This window comes from Tasmannia lanceolata, unplaced genomic scaffold, assembly GCF_043159265.1.
Source record: "Tasmannia lanceolata isolate RefF3 unplaced genomic scaffold, GAP_Taslan_0.1 ptg000016l, whole genome shotgun sequence".
Lineage (NCBI taxonomy): Eukaryota > Viridiplantae > Streptophyta > Magnoliopsida > Canellales > Winteraceae > Tasmannia > Tasmannia lanceolata.
Genome location: NW_027518693.1, coordinates 7,647,175 through 7,664,000, shown reverse-complemented (window position 1 = coordinate 7,664,000; position 16,826 = coordinate 7,647,175). Strand labels below are relative to the sequence as shown.

The window sequence follows — 16,826 nt, the reverse complement described above, 5'->3', positions numbered from 1 at the left end:
CGGTTGAGCAACAAGTAATAGAAATATAACAAATCAAACTTGGAATTTTCCACAGTAAAAACAAAGGAAATAAAATGGAATTATAGAAGTATATCCAATCAATATAGAAGTTATATAAGTACAGCTAATCAAAAGGAAACAAAATACTAATTGTTATTTGAAGAATCTGAACGAAGGTAATGAATTGATAATATACAACAGATAAAATAGGGCTGGCAACGGGGCGGGTCGGGGCCGGATGTTGGGGTCCCCTACCCCTTCCCCTCTGCGGGGAATTTCCCCCCTCCCCTTCCCTCCCCTCTGCGGGGATGGTGGGGAATCCCCCTCCCCTCCCCGCGGGGAATATCTAATCCCCTTCCCCTCCCCACTTTGGGGACAAATCCCCGCCCCAACATCACCCCCTCTTTAGTCATTGATACACTAATGCTGGGTGTCCCTAATCAACTTGATGCAATTTCAATATATAAAAATGTTATAAACTAACAATCGATAGGCTAGCTGTTAATTAAATTAGCAAGAGATTGGTATAAGGAGTTTGTCTTCTCTTCTTTATATATTGATTGAAATGCTGGGCAGCAACGAACGTCCAGATTTCACTTGTTTGCAGTGTTTTTTTACTTGAAGATTTAATAAGAGAGGGCAGATCCATATTCGGTATTTGTGTGTGGACGATGGATGGATGGACCCATTGGACCGACAGTAGCTGTTGTTGGATGATGGGATTTCCGCACATTGCTAATTGGATTCGATCCAACTTCAATTTTAGATCAAGTGGTATCATAGCCTGCCACTTAGAGTACCCAACATCCAAACCCCATTTTGGATCATTAATTTTGGGAAATGTTATGAGCACTACTGTATTTTGATGATCGCACTCCTGACTTTATTAAAAGTAAGGTATGGCCCGCACCATAGGATGATCCAAACCGTCCATTAGATGGTGCACACCCTAAATAGGTTGCGCCCAAAAAATCATTTCCTTAGGTTGATCCTAACCCTCCGATCTGTAGAGGTACTGAATGATAATATTCCTCTATAGATCGGAGGGTTAGGATCAACCTATGGAAATGATTTTTGGGGCACAACCTATTTAGGGTGTGCCCCATCTAATGGATGGTTTGGATCATTGTATGGTGCAGGCCATACCATACTTTTAATAATAAAATGCAATTTATTTTGGCTACCTATGTTGGCACTACGATTTTTTGATAATTGCATACACTCACTCACTCAGCTTGTCTTTATTATTTTAACATCTGTCAAAAGGTTATTATAGTTCCCAAAATGCTCTCAGAAGCTAATTAAAAGGAAAAGACAAGCTAAGTCTATGTTTGGGGGAATCTTATAGCCGATCCACAGAGTTTCTAGTAGTTTTCCTAAAAAAAAAACACTTAAAAATATACAAAAAAAAATAGCATTGATTAACGGGGCGAGGCGGGGCGGGGCGGGGCGGGGAGGGGACAACTCCATCCCCTTCCCCTTCCCCTCCCCGCACCGGGGAATTTTTAAAATCCCCTTCCCCTTACCCTTCCCCTCTCAAATCGGGGAATCCCCGCCCCAAACGGGGCGGATCCCCGCTTTTTCGGGTGAAATTGCCAGCCCTAAGATAAAAGTGCATGAAACTAATGGAAATCTTAATTGTAAGGATAGTGGTTTTCTAGTGACTAATATGGGAAATCTAATAGAGGTTAATTAAAGTGGAATGATGTTGGAAATCATTAGAGGTTAATCAAATGATGTTTGGTAAGGAGAAGGGAGATTCTTGGTTGGGAGAAGGGAATGTGAAGTTCTTGGTTTAAAGAAGTATAGGTTGAATAACATGAAACGATAGATTAATTGTTTAAAGAAAAAGAAATGGATTCTTGGGTTGGTTGTTAGTATCATGAAAAAATCTTGGGTTGTTTGGAAGTTAGGAAATTAAGGGCAGTAATCGAAGGTTATTGGGTGGCATGGAAGATGGGTTAGAGGTAGTTATTTTCTAGGAAAGATGGGTATTGGGATTGGAAGAAAGGTAGGTGTTCTCGGTTAAATTGAATGGATGGCAATTTGGCAGAAACATGGTTAAGCCCAGAAACATGTAAATAACAAGGCCATTTGCACCCTTTACAATACACACAACATACTTTAGGGAAATAAAGGGAGGGTAATTTGGACATTTTTTAAAAGTAAGTGATATCAGCACGACCATGTTCTGATATTCTCACTGACGCATCTTATCTTCTAGTGTTTAAAGATGTCTTTTAGTATTCAAAGAGCTATCAAAAGGTTATTATACTTCACAACAAGCTCTCACAAGCCAATTAAAAAAGAAAAGACATGCTGGGACAGTGCAACCCTTTAAAAACTAGTATAAGAGTTCTTTAGACTTTTAGGTGGGGGCAACCCAACAACCCATTTTTTGCCAGAACCAATTGAGCAGGGTGATCCACAACCGATGATCATGGGACCCGCTTCCTTCTCTCTTCTTGTTGGGGATTGGTGTGTACAAGAAGGGACCCGAGAGTCTTTCTTATAGAAGTTGATGGGAGGAACTTAACTCCTAATCACTCCTGCTCCCCTCTCAGACAACTCTTGCTTGTTTAAACCCTTTCTGTTAACAACTGTAACTGACCAACTACGTCAATATGGGCTGTTGATCTTGCTAAGGCCGCAACCACGGTTAGGATCATCTCATAACATCTCTCTCATATTTTTTGTGTAGGGGTTCCTTGCCAGAGCAAATATCCAACATCGGAAAAGTGAATAGATGTGGCAGGGCTTATAAGGACCTGGGCACCTTCCATTAATGTCTAGCTTTTAAGGATGACTTCTACCCCGGTCCCAACATTCTGGCCATAAAAAATCCAGCCTGCTGCCCTTGATGCCACTCTCATAGGACGAATTTAGGCATTTGATAAAGCCTGATTAAAAAGAAGATGTTCTTAAACCGTTCATATTCACCCCTAAATCTTAGGAGTGGGATCTCTGTTTAGTATCGGACTTAGATCCATTAGTTTGCCCTGTGATAGCCCATCATATCACTGGTCCTTATCAACAAGCACGTATCCCTCGTGTCAGTTGGATCATGTTCGTTTTCCCTCTTCAATACGATATTATCTTGCTTATGGATTTAATAAAATTAACTCAAACTAATTTTATTTGCAAATAAGGACTGATTTTGGTACAGAGTAGGAATGGTAAAATGGCTATCCTCTCTTGTAATGCTTTATCTAGTTAATCAGAGTTAATCAGAGAGAGAGAGAGAGATTCCGGAACAACAGTTTATTTTATTTCCAGAGACAAGCACATCTAGATAGTAAACAAACACGTACACGAAAACACAAGGAGACACCCGACCACACAAACACTTTATTTTCAGCGTACACTAGATCACAAACAACTACTACATTTGGGTGAAACCCATTGCTCCAAGTGGCTCTTCTTCATTGGTACCGTTGGCCTGGGTCCCATCTTGCTGACTAGGCAGCATTGATGACATGCCATCATCCAGCATTCCCTGTTCTCAGAATACTCATATTGGATTAATAGACTTCACAAAAAAGAACATAGTATTATTAAGTTGCAATTAGGAGTCAAACCTGCATTGGGGAGAAAATAGGTCCAGACATCAAGGCGATTTCATCGCTGAAGGTCAACAAATGCTCATCTTGCTGACTTGGCAGCATTGATGGCACATCATCACCCACCATTTCCTAGTGCAAAAAAATTGGATTGGAACGTAGGCTCCACAACAGTAAAATTAAATATATCATTAAGTTCTAAGTAGGATTTAAACCTGCATTGGAGAGAACATGGGTGGCAAGAGAAACTCAGTTGAGGTGAAGTCTTCTTGCCATGTTGGTGGGTCTCCATTTGCCGGGTCGCTGGCAGCGCTCACGCGACGGTCGCTTACAGGGTCCACAGGAAACCCATTTGCTTCATTGTGTGCTTGATTGAATAAATCATCACTAAAATGAAAAACCAACATAAATTATGTGCTTACCTAGAAACATAAATTGATAACTTATACTTTCATAAACTGAATATTTCCTCGTTTACTTTAATCAATTATGCCATGGTCATAAAATGAAAATTTCCTCCCTTGTTTTTATCACTTAGGCCATGTTTGGCAACCATGAATTTTTTCCTATTTATTTTCAGTTTACTCAGTGGTGACTAAGGGTGGGAGAGAGGGAGAGAACTAAGAGGGAGTATGCAAGGGAAGGCTGAAAAACAAGGGGGGGGGGGGGGGGGGAACTGTACTCAAGTCTCAAAATATGATTTATTTTTCCTTATTTCTTGGCCTTTTCTTCACCCTTTCCCCACTCGTGCCCTCTCAAATCTCTCCTTCTCTTACCCTTCTTACCCCAGTCATTGTTAAATTTTAAAGTGTATTTTTTGGGTAGCTTTATTTATTTTTATTTTCAGTGTTGTAGTGAGGGGAAATATGTACTTTTGTGTCCATGGGCATGTTGGTCTTTTTGCCTAGCTTGCACATGTGCGAGCCACACATGTTTGCTCCATCTTTTCCCACTACCTACCTATTTCAAATTCAAACCTTTACTTGGAACTCCAAACCAACTACTTCCCTAAGCATTTAAGACACCACTTTCCCATACCCACTACCACTTACCTAAGCTATCTTCTCTTTACTTTCCTTGACAAGGACTAATTCTTATTACTTCACTTTTGTAGAGATTCTCCACTACCTAGACCTCCATTGAAGCTTCATTGAAGCTCTCTTGTGTGCAAGCTTTCCTCTTGAAGCTTTTTTTTTTGTGTTCTTTATTTTGTATGTTTTGTTTTTCTCTCATATATTGAAGCACATCTTTTTTGGGCATTGTTCTTCTTCTACTTTGGTTGTTGTTCTTAGGCTAGTTTACTACTTTGGTTTCACTATTTGAGAAGAGGATTTTCTGGTGTTGTGAAATCCGTCTTTCTCTATAGTCATCACATTACGAACTTGTATGTTGTTGAGTTGGTTGGCCGTAACATATATTCCATTGAAAAACATTTCATGGTCACCACACATTGACGTAGTCTTATATTTACACCATCTATCCACAAGATTACAAATTTCAAAACCCACAAGGTCTCAAAAATTCATTTATTCCCAACCTAGCCCTCTATTAGATTGCTACATTGGCACCATTTACCCTTAAAAATTAAACCCTCGTACCATATTTCATTTGTTATCAAAATAACCTAGCCCATTTGAAAGAAATCTTTTGCTAGCAAGCAATGAGAGTAAAAGATATTCCCCTAGGGCCCGTTTGGATGCCTAGACAATTTTGATTTGGATTTCTCACATTTGCCGCCCTTTTTGGCTTGTAATTTGGATCGGATCAAATTCTTGGATTTCTAATTCAAATTTGAAAAAAACCAAATTTCTAAATTTGCTGTGGAAATAAGAAATTGGAAATCCATAGATCTGGCAGTTTCCTTCACCCTCTTTGCTCCTCAACCTCTTCCCTCCACTAGGAAGTACCCCCTTCCCTCTTTGTCCCTCTCTACATGAGTTGTCGGATCTACTCAATTTTTATTCAAAACTCAATTCCAAATCCAAATACAAAATGGGAGGTATCAGTGCTTCTCTAAAACTAATCAAGTTGGATCAATGACATGCATTTCTAAAAGACTAAAACTAATCAAGGTCAGATTTTGTAAAACTAATCAAAGAAAAAATGTTTACCTTGCAGGGACCAACGGATTATGCATCTCGTGCATCCAATCCAGATCATCAAGGTCAAATGAGCACAATAATCGATCGTGCGAGTCCAAATACACCTGTTTTAATTGATAGTTAACCCGTTATCATGATTACTGTTTTATTCCAAAGAAAATATCCCTTGCTTCCTCTCCTCTGTTTACCTCATTGTTCTCATCATCATTTAAATGGACGTTGCCGCGTATTAAATCTTCCTGTAAACGAAAAATTAAAATTCGAAAGGAAGATGGTTAATCACCTTGTTTTAGCTAATAATGAAATTTAGTTGATTAGTTATGGTTTGCAAGACAAAATTGTAAAACTATACCTTTATCTGAGCGATATGTTTCAGCCCCTCGACGAGAAAATTCTCACATTCTTCAAGTTGTTCCAACGAAGTGATTGTGTCGAGTTCTGGCTTGTAGTTCCTACAATGTTTGGGATAAGGTTAAAGGAATTGATCATTGAGACTTGTTCATTTTGGATTTTGAGAATTGATTTCGAGTACAAAACTGATTAATGGACTCATTTTGCGTTTAATTTTGAGTTCAATAATCAATTTTAGACTCATAATCAATATTTCTCAAAGTCCAAATAGAACGGGGCCTAAGCTATCGAAATATACCAAATTTTAAAAACATCAAGGGCACGTTTGGCAACCATGAAAAAAATTTCATGAAATTTTTTAGTTGGAAAACAATAGTTTCCATTGTTCGTTAATGCCTTTCTTTAGGTAAAATTATTTCAGGGAAAGTTTTCTAAGATTAATTTTCTAACAAAAGATCTTAGAAAGTTTTCACATAAATGATTTTTGCCTAAGGTCATGTTTGGCTACCATGATTTTTTTTCCCTGGAATATTAGCGTACCCAATGGTGAGGGATGGTGGGAGAGTGATAGATACAAGAGGGCATTGGGTGAGAAGAGGGAATCAACCATGTCCAATTTTTACATAGAGAGGCCTTCAATTTACGATAATATCCCACTCTAAATTTACCTTAATCATATCATTTTCCTCTAAATTGTGGAAAGAAAAAACTTTCCCAAGAAAATATTTTTCTTTCAATCCAAAGTTCCAAAAAGGGGCATGGAAAACAAAACATGCAATAAAATATAGGTACAGCCAGACCTTAGTCGTCCTTCAACGATTTCCAGTTGATGCTTCAGAAAATCGAACTTCTTTTGAAGTGCCTAAAAATGAGGAACACAATTGAAATGAAATCAATATAAATTAATATCAGAAAGAGCTCTTTAATAAACTGTCACTAGATAAACATCAAACTATTACCTCCACTCTGCGGTAAGAAAGCCGGGGGGAGTGAGACATACAAAAACAAAAGTACTTATTAGAAAGAAAAATAAGTATACCCAATATGAAAACATATATAAAGAGAGGTATTTAACATAAAGAAAAAACTATAAATGACATTTACCCCGCCTTTAGTTTCTGACACATCCACTTCTACCCCTATAGTTTAAAACGTGACAACTACACCCCCAGTAGTTTCAATTTGTATAAGGTAGGCCCCCTCAGTTGACGGTTCGTCCATAGATTGAAGGGATAGGATGATCCGATGGAATTGATTTCTTAGGCACACCCTATCTATGTTAGGGCCCATCAAATGAAAACTTTGGATCATCCAAACAATGTGGGCCCACTGTGTTTTTGGTAGTGTTTGGATTCGGGTATGGGCCCACATTGTTTGGATGATCCAAAGCGTTCATTTGATGGGCCCGGACATAGATAGGGTGTGCCCAAAAAATCAGCTCCATTGGATCATCCTAACCCTTCAATCTGTGCACAAACCGTCAACTGAGGGGGCCTACCTTATACAAATTGAAACTACGGGGGGTGTAGTTGTCATGTTTTAAACTATAGGGGTAGAAGTGGATGTGTCAGAAGCTAGAGGGGGTGTAAATGTAATTTTTCCTAAGGCTCTGTTCACTTCTTTTCCCTGGAAAACGGCCTTTTTTTTTCCTGACAAGACCTTGACAAGATATAATTTCTGTGTTTACTTCTTTTCCAGGGAAAAATATTATCAGATGTAGAATTTCTTATTTAAAAGCTGAAAATGACGTGGAAATTGGCTTTTTCCCTGTTACTCGAGAATTGGTCTCCGATTAAATATATCGGAAAGAAGCTTTCCAAGGAAAACGAAACCTTTTCCTTGACAATTTCCTTGGATTCCTTTTCCTTCTACCATGTCACCCGGAAAGGAAAGGAAAAAGATTACAGAGCCTAAAGAAAAACTATAAATGACATTTACAAGGAAAACTATAAATGACCATTATTCATACCTAAAACAGAGAGAGAGATCTCTAACATGCAAATATGGAAACCTAGTTTAGTAGAAAAATGTAAAAATAATAGCAAGAGAGAGACATGGAGAAAGAAAGAACCACAAACTTGGCTATCCGGGCTGCGATTTCTCGTACACATTTGAGTTCCCTGAAGCTATTGATGAGCTGCTGCATGCATTGTCGCCATGCAAGCAAAAGACAAACAATGATATTTAGGGTGACAAATACCACCATTGGTGGTGAAAACCGAGCTCTAGCTGAGTAGTGTATTACGTCCCCATTTTGGATACGGCTGAAAAAATAAACACCAAGAAAAAGAAATAACAAAGATAGAAGAAATAACAAGCTTAAAATAAGGGATACTTAAGAGAAATCCCCAAAAAGAAAAAAACAGCAAATCTAGTCATTCCATACCATCCTCTGCAATGATCTGGCATTCCAATATAACGGATAATGACATCTTCCACCCTATAAAACCCACAAAGAAATGGTAAGAAAAACATAACAAAAAAACAGAAATGATGGGTTTTGTTTAATTTTCTCTTTGGTACCTTCCATCACCGGCAAAACAGATAAGCCGACCGGTTGGTGTGAACATGATGAGGGCCACATCGGTATCACAGAGAATAGCAAGCTCTAAAGCTTTCTTAATGAGCCCATTTCTCCTCTTTGTGAATGTCACTTGACGAGTGGTTGGGTTCTCTATCTTCATAATGACAAGTTGACAACCCTGGCCTTACCCATGGTTTTCTAAGAAAAGAAGAGAAAGCAAAAGGAGAAGGGAAGGGCAGCTAAACATGGAAAGTGGGAGGTTTGGGATGCTTGAATCGAAGGAAGAGGGGTTGATTTTATAGGAGAGGAATTTAATGTTGATTCCCTCAGTGGGTAAGACTTGTCAAAATTTCCTCGGGGTTTTGGCTGTTTATGGGACGAGTTAGTTTTGGGGGATTTAGTCATTAGGCTTTTAATCTAGGGATATATAAGGGACATGGAGGAAAATAGCATGTTATCCAAGTTGTTGGGCGTAGTAGTGGGTACGTAACATTTTTCTTCAATTTTTCCCTTTCACATTGGGTAAGTCATTAGGATAACTAAAAAAATAATCCAATATATAGATTGAGATGAAAGGAAATCCTCGGAAATTGCTAATTTTACTTCTTAATCCATCCTTTCATACTTATAAAATAAATAAATATTAAGGATTATCAAGAATGCACATCTAAAGGCTGTTAAATATCATGGATTGCATAGTTGTGACACATTTGAAATCATGGTTCTCTTGCAAATCCTCATTTGGGCTATAGATGAGGCTTGTCTTATCTCTAGCTTGTGCAGTTAAAATTCTTGATTATTAGTTTGAAAGATCTTAGTCAAGATGCTATTCTTTGTACATTTTTTTTTTTTTTTGAAATGGCCACATTATATTAAAAAGAGAGAAAGAGCCACAAGACCGAGATGATCTTGGGGGAAATACAACCCACAAGAAAAAATAAAGTTGGAAGACAAAGAAAACACAAGTCATGGCAGTTCATTGTACACTAGAGACATTAATTTTTTTTAATAAGTTTGCTATGGCAGCTAGGTAAGCTTTTTAATCTAATTTTAATTCACAAAGACAAAAATGGTAAATTATAATATATATATATATATATATATATATATATATATAGAGAGAGAGAGAGAGAGAGAGAGAGAGAGAGAGAGAGAGAGAGAGAGAGAGAGAGAGAGAGAGAGAGAGAGAGAGAGAGAGAGAGAGAGAGAGAGTTTTTATATAATGCCCGACCGTGAGGTTGTAAAGGGCGGAAGGAGACAAGACCTCCTGCCTTGGTTTTTTAACCAAGGAAAAGTTAAAAACGGTGCTTTCCCTTGGATTAAAAATCAAGGGAGAGAGGTTTTCTCTCTCTCCGCCCTTCATGATAACGGTCGGCCACCATATAAGTTCTCACGAATATATATATCTTTTCTCCTCTCTACTTTATGAAACATTTTTAGCATCGTGGGCTTGACACTACTTAGAGTGCAAGATGATTTTTAGTTGTTTAACTGTTGCTTTGCAAGTTTCTACTTTTGTCTCAACGATAAATGTTTCTTGTTTTTATTTGTCGTGATTTCTCATACTATGACGACATCCTGGCCAACAACGGACATGGATACCGGAGAAGACCTTAAGACACATTTTGGATTTGAAGCAGATACAAAACAACCAATCCAGCCTTTTTTAAAGATTTGATGGAAACACGTTTGATATATTCTCTTCCATCCCCAGAGTGACAATTGGATGAATACGACATGAGCGTTAAGATTATGAATGAGTGAAAAGTATCATCAATTTCGTTCAAAGGTAATATAGCTAGCCACACTGTTATTCAGTCGATACGCTTAAGGGCGAGGAATGGCTATCAACTACGTACCCGATTGCCGCCTTTTTAATTTCTTGTTTTTGCCGATAAATAATGTTCAAAGAATCCATCTTGAGAATTTCAACACACTTTTACCTCATGTTTTACAAATATTCTTCATAAAACATTCATATTAGGATTGGTCCACATGGATGACGTTGATGCGAAATTCCACTATTAAATTTAAAAGATCGTCTATTATCACTAGATTAAGTTGCGACTCAAAAAATCATCTGACTTCATTGCTTCTAGATTTCCCAAAATTGCTTCTAGATGTTGATAATCCCATTATTACATATTTTAATACAAATTAAGAAAGAATTAGCTTAAGTTTTCCTTCTTTTTTTCCAACAGATAATATCTCCAATCCCTTGTCCTGATGTTGGGAGTCTTCTCTTTATTTTAAAATTCTTTGATTGGTAAAATCTTAGAAGTTTAAGTACTGAAATCTCCCATTAACATAAGAAACTTACTATGGTTTCAACGATTGAAATTTTTGTCCGTTAAACATTTGAATGAGTAAAATGACTGAAATGCCCTCTATTTTCAAACAGAACTTTTTTGCAAGGAAATGATTTGTCCGTTTAATTACATTAAAAGGTAAGCCTTTTTGACAGGGCCATATCTTTACTGGTTTTGTCCTGGAGCTAACGGAAATGCGCCACGTGTCTCCTCTGTCTTGAACCTATCGAAAGACTCGCGAGACGATATTCCCGAGGCCAAACATTTCGGACTCGTGCCAAAAAAGTTTCGGTCCTTGCATTTTCCGTTACGAAACTTTGCACGTGGTGATACGACTCTCTCCATAAAACGACTGTTACACTTTTTCCGTCAGGTATGAAGACTTGAAGAGACGCATCCTTACTGGGGCCGTACATCTGTGGGACCCACATTGTATCTAAAACTGATATGTCGCCCCACTTTTCTTTCCCGGCCAACCCCTCTATCAATATGGGTCCCACAGATGTATGACCCCAATGACAGGGCGTCAATGCATACCTGACCCCAAAAAGTAGGTGCAACTTGGGTCGGGTTCAACCCGAAAAAAACTCGGGTCAGTTTGAGCTCGGGTTCGGGTTGAGGGCTTGGGCAAGCTGGCCCGAGTAAAACCCTACATTTTTTATCATTTTATTTTTTAGTAAGCTTAAAAAGTCAGGTCGGGTTGAACTCGGGTCAGGTCGGGTTCGGGTTGGAAAAAAAACAGTCCTTGGGTTGGGTTGAAGCTCATCGGGTTGGAACTCGGGTCGGGTAGGGTTCGGGTTGAGTAAATGTTCGGGTCAGGTTCGGGTTGGACCTAACCCGATATAACTACATAAGGAATGCATGGTTAGTATTAGCGCAATGGGCCCGTTGTTTGGTTTATCTCGACCACCCATCAGGCAGGCCTATGCCTTATGTTGGCCCCTCATGGCCCAAAGATCTTGCCAATAGAAAAGTCCTAATCATCAATTAAATTAATTTATTTATGACCAATTAATGAAACTCCTTTTTTATATATATTATGTTCTACATTCCAAATTTGACAACCAGGATCGCAAAATCAATGCATTTTTCATTCCAAATTGAACAACCATCTAGTAAATAGGGAAGTGATATATCCTCCCCTTTTGATTACTTGGGACAGCAGAGGGGTTGATGTACTTCATGTCAGAATGATTCAACAGGACTGATTGCCATGTACACTGGCCCTGGCTGTCCGAATCCCTTCCCTAGTGAATAATCTAATCATTATAATGGAGACTAGTCCTGATGTGTGAAAATAATTGGAGGATTCTTTTGCATATTCAGGAAAGAGAGTTCAACCAGCTCTTTCATATTAAAAAAATGTAATCAATCTATAGAAGAGTACTTCAAGAGATTTAAAATCTCCCATGATGAATTATCTACTACTCCAAAGGCCCCTTCAAACTCAGATAAGGTTTGCTTGGCCATATGTAGGCTCCTTGATGAAACCTACTCGATTCTTTACAAGAGTCTGTCACTCGGATTAGGGTGTCACGTTAATAAAACCCCTTGTTTGGTTGCCAATATTAGCATTAAAATCAAGGTTTTTTTTAATCATTGAATGTCTTGTGATTGTCAACCCTTGTCTCTTCCCTATAAAATCCAAGCCAAAAACGACAAAAAGGTGAAGTTTTGCTTGGATCCCTGTGGTGGAGTTTTGCTTGGATCTCTCTATATTGGTAATGACACCCCCTACTACTATTCTACGAGGTTGACATCCAAACACTACTACTATTCTACGAGGTAAGTTCAATATTGTAAATCCAAACATGATTGTCTCCTCTGTGTTAACTACTTCACCATCTTGCTTTGGGTTGCCTCCTTGTAGTTCACCATTTAGACCAACGGTAGATAATAGTTGAATTTTCTCATGAAGTTCTGTAGAGTATAGATACTCACGTACCACTTAAATCTACGAGCAAACACTTCAATCCAAATGTGTACTTGTGAATAGGCTTTTTATTCCTATTGCACCAAGTTTTCATATATATGATGATCAAGACAATTCATTGAGAAAAATAATCTCAAAAGAAGATGCTTGCATACGTCTATATAATCTGATAACCATATTTGAGTATGTTTCATTTCAAAACTGAGAGAAAGTAATCAGAAGGAAACATCTATATATATGCCCCACCTCAACAAACACATATTCAAGTATGCACCAACTAAACTCATTGTCCAACCTCCTATGGGTGCATTCAAAAATAAACCCACAAGCAAATTACTCCATATACTAGTCTCCCAAATAAATCCTTGGTTATACTAAGAAAACCTCATTAGTCTGAATCATGTATCCCTCTCAGGCATTAGTCTAGTGATTTCTCCTCTTCTAGCGCTTATTTCTATTGTGTTGGATCCAAAGGCAGATCGATGTCCCCGTTTCCATATGCAGCAGCATGTAGAGCTTATCTTGCTCTTCCAATTCCTGTTGGCCACAACGGTTCCAATTTAGTCCACATAAACTGTATCATAATATCTAAGAATCAGGGTTTCAAAGTAGGATTTAAACCTCAATTAGAGGAGAAAATGGTGATAAGAAAATTTTGGGGATCTCTGACGATGCACGATTAGTGGTCGATCTTCCGTTTGAGCTACTGGCATTGCTGGTCAAGGATTTAAATAGACGTAGGTGTGGGTCCACTGGTAAACCAATTATTTCATAAGCAGGGTTATATATGGATGATGGTGGAACTCTAGGAATTAAAAAATACATAGTAATGTTACTAGCTAAATGATATAACTTCATAATAAAACAGAGTGGATTTTCTAGGGCACAACAAGGATTGTAATGTTAGACTACGCTATGAGAGTGAAAAAATGGTGGGGCCACCCACCTATACCAAATAAACATTGTTAAACTTTGCTTACTAAATCCTTCCTCAGCATTAAAAAATAACTAAAATTCATAAAATAAAGGAATCGATATCCGCACTCCCTTGTTTTGATACTAGCGGACCTTATATTTTAAGCTTCTATAATTGGCTATCGATAGCTTGTTGGAAAATGTGATGAGTCGCACAAAAAAAAGAGGAATGCCGATGCCCACATATATTATTTTCCTAATAATAGTTCTAAAAAAAAAAAAAAGGGCAGCCTAGTGGACGAGGCTCCCGCTATTGTGAGGTCTAGGGAGGGTTAGATGTACGCAGCCTTACCCCTGCTTTGCAGAGAGGTTGTTTCCGTGACTCGAACCCTTGACCACGAGGTCACAATGGAGCAACCTTACCGTTGCACCAAGGCTCGCCTTCTACTACAATCAAATACTATATATAATGGAAAAATATGGGTGGCCGTGATGAATGATCAAAGTAAGAAACACATTGAAAAAACAAAAAAAAAAGGGTTACAAAAGGGACGTAGGCAAGGCAAGCCGAAGCTTTCTCTTGCACACTTTAATTTCCCCACTTATGCTGGTGGCTACCACGGAATACGACCCGAAGATATAATGCCTATGCCAAGAGCAAGGGTTGCACCCCTAGTTTAAGACAACCAGTATGCCCTCACTTCGAGGGAAAAAAAAAGAGTGAAAGAGGAGAGAGCCTTATTGAAAATGAAACCCTAAGCCTTCTCTTATAGAAGATAAAAAAGACATGAAGGCACTCTTTCAAATGAAAGTACCCTTTCATTTAAAATAACTCTTTTGCAAGATCATGATGTATTTTTACAATAAAAATGTCTTTTAAATGGAAATATCATTTCACAAAAAGAAGTGTCTTTGTAAAAAAAACTCATTTTTATATTTAAAAATAAAATATTTTGAAAATATCCAATTGTGGACATTGCAAAAAAAGTTATTTCAAACTTATGAAAGTAAATTTCCTTCTTAGTTATTAAATACGTATGAATTTACATTCTTTATTTCCATTAAATGCCAATGAGACCGGTTTCACCCGATTCCGACGAGAAACAAGCGACTTATGGCCTTTAATGTGTGAAAAGTGAGAAAAATCATGAAATCGTACAAAACCAAGAGTCGCACTACTGGTCGATTGGGCCAAGGGCAGTCGACTGCGCGAGACGCTGGTTGACCAGGCCGGTTGATCACGGGATGCCGGTCGACCGGGGCGGTCGATCGCATGAGGCTCATAGTTTTATTTTTAATTTTAATTTTATAGTCGCCCTTTGGCAGTCGAGTTTTATAGTCGCCCTTTGGCAGTTGACTACGGGATGGCTAGTCAACCGAGCCTGAGAAAGTGCCCGTGGTGTTTTGAAGGGGATTTAATGTCCCAAGTGAACTCCCTTGTTCCCTAATCAAGTGTTTAACCCCTTTAATCATGTTTTAGTAATGAGAAACCTTGTTGATAGGATTTGGACTCTGATCTTCAGGAGACTATGAGTAGGGCTACCTTAAAGGATTGTTCGGATTATGATTTGCATATCGAAGGAAGGTAAAAGATTAAGCTCCTTATTTAGTACTTTCCCTAGTGTCAATTGTAGTCGGATTTTCTTCCAAACTTCTTTATTACATGAAAGGATTCACAAGATATTTTTGAAAAAAGTATTCTCATTATTTTTACGGGATTTCTCCTGTTTATTAAGACTGTCGTATATTCATGTTTAATCGTTACAAAACAAGCATGCTAGTGTCATTTTTATGCAATAGTTATTGATTCTCAATTGAAATCGTATTTTATATCGAATATTGTTGAAGCTAGTGCATGTTTTTATGGGTTCCCATCACCGGGGTTTAATACTCTGACATAAGATTCTGTCAGTGGGGGTTAATATGCTGGCACATGGTCATATTTTAGACACCATATAATGACCTATTCTAAAGTGAAAGTAAAATATGTTCGTCACAAAGTGGTGACCAAGTGAAAGTGAATTGTGCAGTGGCCTTGTCACAGGGTTATAGAGTGGTCGTGGTTCCAATGATTGTACATTATTTATGAATAGATAGAAGTGTTTAATCTATTCTTAGTGAAATTGCAAAAGAGTGATGTTTACTGATTGATTCATTTTCTTAAATGCAATTCCTTAATTGTCAAATGTGCATTGTTTTTCGAAAGTGATTGAATTTCTCATATGACAAGCCAGATCGATGTAACGGGCAAAGATGTCTTCAATCCTAAAATAAAATTAAGCACATAGAAAAAGGGTGTCTAAATAAGAAAATGGGTATTGAGTAATGGAAAAAATGGAGATAAGGGTTTTGTTCCCTGTTGCAGATTATTGACCTTTTGTGTCCAGAATAATGGGTGGGACGACCACAAGGAGAGAAGGTAAGTACAGCGAGGTCAATGTCACAAAGCAAAGAGAGCTCCTCTGCTTTTTTTATGAGGCCGCTTTTGCTCTTAGAATATGTCACTTGACGCTTAGTCAGATTTCCTATCTTTTGCGGCTCAATTTTCTGACGACCCATGTATGTAATTTAGAGGCTGAGAGAAAGAGGAGGAAGGAAAGTTTAATGGCAGCAAAGGAGGAGCTGAAAAAAGGAAGAAAGAATACTCTGAATTTGCATGCAGTGACCAAAATGGAAGATTTTCAGGAAGAAGCTTTGGATTCTTTTCAGCAAAAAAAGGGTAAGAAAGTACTACACGGCAGAATGATGGGCTTTACTCGTTGCATTATCCCCTCTCTCTCTCTCTCTCTCTCTCTCTCTCTCTCTCTCTCTATTAACTTTTCTGGAGTTGGAAAGCTGGGTTTAGTGAGGACCCCTGCAGGTTTATTAGATAAAGTGAAAGATGACACATTCAGGGTACAAGGTGTTGGGACCAGGGTAGAACTCACCCTTAAAATTGCTAGGCCTTAAGGGGAGGGGTGCCCAAGACCTTATAAGCCCATCCACATCCATTGACTTTTCCTACATGGGATCTTTGCTTTTGCGTGGAACCCCCAACAATCTCCCCCTCCATGTGGAAGTAAAGTGGACATTCTCGCCCCTCCACACAGAGTCAACGTGAAAACTACGAAATCTTCTCCGTGTTGGGCTGCA

The 16,826-nt window shown here is 38.3% G+C and overlaps 1 protein-coding gene and 1 long non-coding RNA gene across 2 annotated transcripts; both read right to left on the bottom strand.

The window, feature by feature from the left end:
* Positions 1–3,246: 3,246 nt before the first annotated feature.
* On the bottom strand, positions 3,247–8,814 carry LOC143848946 (uncharacterized). The gene is made up of 11 exons (XM_077357990.1): positions 8,537–8,814; positions 8,400–8,453; positions 8,068–8,277; positions 6,973–6,979; positions 6,814–6,875; positions 6,015–6,114; positions 5,851–5,901; positions 5,672–5,766; positions 3,776–3,947; positions 3,579–3,692; positions 3,247–3,496 (listed from the first exon to the last, which is right to left on the bottom strand). The coding sequence occupies exons 1-11, from the start codon at positions 8,695–8,697 to the stop codon at positions 3,383–3,385; spliced, it is 1,140 nt and encodes a 379-aa protein (XP_077214105.1). The 5' UTR covers positions 8,698–8,814; the 3' UTR covers positions 3,247–3,382.
* A 4,127-nt stretch (positions 8,815–12,941) lies between these two features.
* LOC143849147 (uncharacterized) lies at positions 12,942–13,701 on the bottom strand. The gene is made up of 2 exons (XR_013235572.1): positions 13,401–13,701; positions 12,942–13,316 (listed from the first exon to the last, which is right to left on the bottom strand). It is a non-coding gene; the product is annotated as an uncharacterized LOC143849147 (long non-coding RNA).
* Positions 13,702–16,826: the final 3,125 nt, after the last annotated feature.